The sequence below is a fragment of the Camellia sinensis genome, chromosome 8, assembly GCF_055761805.1.
Source record: "Camellia sinensis isolate YWXY chromosome 8, ASM5576180v1, whole genome shotgun sequence".
NCBI classification, from domain to species: Eukaryota; Viridiplantae; Streptophyta; class Magnoliopsida; order Ericales; family Theaceae; genus Camellia; species Camellia sinensis.
The window spans coordinates 197,872,145-197,875,547 of NC_138968.1; the positions used below are offsets into that span (position 1 = coordinate 197,872,145).

The 3,403-nt window shown below is 48.8% G+C and overlaps 1 protein-coding gene across 1 annotated transcript; it reads right to left on the reverse strand.

The window, feature by feature from the left end:
- Positions 1-1,026: 1,026 nt before the first annotated feature.
- On the reverse strand, positions 1,027-2,399 carry LOC145796779 (uncharacterized). Its single transcript, XM_082881925.1, has 3 exons — positions 1,968-2,399; positions 1,787-1,885; positions 1,027-1,579 (listed from the first exon to the last, which is right to left on the reverse strand). Exons 1-3 carry the CDS (start codon positions 2,370-2,372, stop codon positions 1,163-1,165), a joined length of 921 nt encoding a protein of 306 aa, XP_082738051.1. The 5' UTR covers positions 2,373-2,399; the 3' UTR covers positions 1,027-1,162.
- Positions 2,400-3,403: the final 1,004 nt, after the last annotated feature.

Genomic DNA, 3,403 nt, shown 5'->3' on the forward strand with positions numbered 1-3,403 from the left:
CTGCCACATTGTTCTTCAGACTAGGGGCAACTTTCCAGTTGCAGGGATCTGAGGTTGTGTATCTCGGTGACAGATTTTCGGCATGTCCAGTTCTGATCCACATCGAAAATAGTTTTGAAAAGTTTTAATAAAAGTTGACTTTGTTCAAATCAATCTTTTTACGACTTAGACCATTTTTGGATCAAAAGTGGAAAATTTTCAGTACCATAACTTTCAATTTCATCGATTTCAAAATAGAGTTCTCTTGCTCTTGCATTACAATCGAGGTTGCTTATTTTAGTACAGTCATAAAGAAAACTTGAAAATGCTAAATAAGCAATAAATTTGGGGCATAGTTGAATCAAGTATCTCTGTGTCCCCTTCCAGAGCTGGACGGAGCATCTGATGCCAAGCTGGGCCCAAATTGTACCTCCTCTTTGAGCCAATCCACGCATTCATCTGACAAAGTGCAACTGAAGGTTGAAGCAGGGGGCCAGAAGCTCTCTAGTCCTCCATGCCGTGGCATATCTCTGGCTGGCCAGCCATTCACCTTTTGCAAAAATGGCCGGCCAGCTCCCCGGGATGGCTAGCAATGCTGCAGTGTGTCTTCTCGGCCCTGTTTTACTCTTCGAAGGAGAACTCCAAGCATTTCCATGCAACGGGAAACTCAAAGGCCTTCATCCCGGATGCGTTCCGATGCCCAGATCGTCAGAAGTACACTTTGTTGTTGTTGGGTTTTGCTTATCGAGTTGTTGCATTTTGCTTATCGAGTTGTTTGTCGAGCGGACGTGTTTTGTGTTTTGAGTCATTGCTCTCTGTTTAAGCAATTTTTGTTAAAGTCTTGTTTATTTGCGTTGTTGCATTTTGCTTATCGAGTTGTAAACTTGCTAAAGATTCTGTTATACCTTAGTAAGTTGAGTTGTTTAGTTTGTTGCGTCGGTTCACTACCTGATTTGGTGATTACACAACGTACATTTCCTTTCAAATTCATTTTTGTGCGAAATAAATGATGCGATACGATGCTAAAAGTTCAAAATACAAACACCTTTTCAAAAGCTATTTCATTTCATCATGCTTTACAACGAACAAAAGGTACAGGTTTTACAAAAACAAAACTGCCTAACAATGAGCAAAAGTGCTACAAACTACTAGTAAAAGAAAAATAAAGCAGGAAATAGCAACATCAAAATCCTCGGGAACGGGAACGAGAAGCCCGCCTGGTCCTCTTTTGTGGAACAACCTCCACACCATCATCAGAGTCGGAGCTGTCGTCCTCAGGATCCTCCTCAGCCTCGCCTCTGTTCCCCGAGCCAAAACCGGAGCCTCCCTCCTCGACAGATGTCTCGAACTGACGGTCGGTAGCCTCCTCCTCCTCCTCCTCATCAGACTCCACCTCCACAACATGAGCCCTGCATCTGCGGACAGGCCCCCCTCGAGCTCCTCGAAATGGCCTAGATGGCCCGGCTCCTCGGGAAGGCCGAGATGACCCCTCCCCCTGATAAGGCCCGGATGGCCCAGCTCCCTGATAAGGCCCAGATGGCCCAGCTCCCCAATGAGGCCCAGGTGGCCTGGTCTGTGGCTGACCGGACCATGAAGGCATCTGAAAACAAAGAGTTCAATTCAAATACATCAGTCCGAATATATACATCAGATGCAGATACAAGCAAAAGCTACGTAAAGTGGGTGCATGTAAATACAGTGTACAAGTGAGGTGTGTGTCAGATGTGCTCTACACAAGTAGTCTATCGATGCAGTAGAAATCAGCATGTCATCAGAAGTATGAGAAATGCCAAAAACTGAAGGGTACCTGAATGCCCGCAACAGACAACTGTGCCTCCCTGCGTAGGACCATGCCCTCGAGTGTGGCCACCAGCTCAACCATCTCCTCCATGTACCCTCGCGATGGCTGCAAAAATGAGTTCATAATCATCAGTGAACAAATGAGTATCTAAACATCTGAAATGATGAATGACGAAAGTGGAGCATACCGGCGGTGAGTCCGGATCAATGGCATATCGATCACTGGGCATCGGAGGCTCTAGTGGAATTGGAATCGGAGAGCTAGTCCCATACTGCCACGCCATCAACTCAGTAGGCATATCTGGCCATCCCAGATGAGGATGAATCGACGGGTTCGGAGGAAACGGTCTACTCCCACCTCTAGATGCGCCAGCCCTACTAGAAGAAGGGATGTCTGTAGCTCGAGCCTGAGCCTGATCCGAGGATGACGTACCGGCAGGTCTCATCATCGGAATACGAGCTTCTGTCAATGGAGGCATCAAATATATGTGACGATAGGTGGCGTAGTCCCCCTCCGCAACATATAACAAAGCATCACTGCCCAGCATGGCGCCGACTACCTCTGAGTAAGAGAGCCTGTCAGCGGTCCGCATACTAGCTGGAGGTACCGCGGGAACATCCTGAGAAAGATACCCCCGTACCTGGCATAGAAAGCGCTCCCCCAGGAACCAGACTCTGCCGACTGGCCCTTCGAGCAGGACCCTATACCGGGAGATGCCTGATGCTCCGGTATACTGAAGTAGGAGATCATCACCCAGAGGTGCCCAAGGCTGCCAAGTGATCTGTGGATGATAAATGTATAAACCAATCAGAGAACGAGAATATACAGAGCAAGTCAAAGATGAAAATGAAAAGAACTGAAAGTTCTGAAGTACCTCTGAGTGTCGCACAGTGTCGAAGTACTGTCGCAGGCGAACCAGGGTCTCTCGAGGCCTCGCCCGGTGCGGGCCCTCAAATATCAATGAATATGGGGTCACAGGAATCCCCACCACCTCCAGCACTGGGGCTAACGATGGGAAGTATACATAAGCCCATAACTGAGAGAAGCAGTGCAGAATATAAGTACAAAATGCTGAGAGCAAAATACAGACTGTAAAAGTGCGCTGTGTATGCGATGTACAAGTAATGAGAAGCAGAAATGTAAATCAAGGGGACAGAAAGTACCTCCCAGGCCCTCCAGTAGCCGCCAAGCAAATCGCCCCGCCCGCGGGAGGTCGCGCTCATGTAAAAGTAGAGGGTAGCCAGGCCAGCGCCACCCCAATCATATCTACTGACCTGTGATAGGTCGACTAGAGCGCTCAGCAAATATAGCCCAATGGTGTTCCCTCTGTCGGCGAACAGGGTAGTCCCGAAGAGGAACATCAGGAAGCCACGAGCATACTGCTCTGTCTCCTCAGGAGTCTCGGGCACCATCTCAGCCCGCCGGAAATGGGAGGAGAACCAAGTATATCTGACTCTCCCTGAAACCCTATCAACAGGTGGGCGAGCCCCCAACAAATACATCCAGGCAGCCTCCCACTCGCCCATATCCTCGTCATAGGGGATGGCCCAACCTCCGACATCAAGGCCGGTCAATACAGCAAAGTCAAAAGGGGTCATGGTCATGTCCCCGGTGGCAGAGAAA

Coding starts and splice junctions, on each gene's coding strand:
- LOC145796779 (XM_082881925.1), bottom strand. CDS start 2,372: ATGCGGACCGCTGACAGGCTCTCTTACTCAGAGGTAGTCGGCGCCATG. Junction 1,886..1,967: donor TTGATCCGGACTCACCGCCG/GTATGCTCCACT, acceptor TCATTTTTGCAG/CCATCGCGAGGGTACATGGA. Junction 1,580..1,786: donor TGTCTGTTGCGGGCATTCAG/GTACCCTTCAGT, acceptor CTTTGTTTTCAG/ATGCCTTCATGGTCCGGTCA.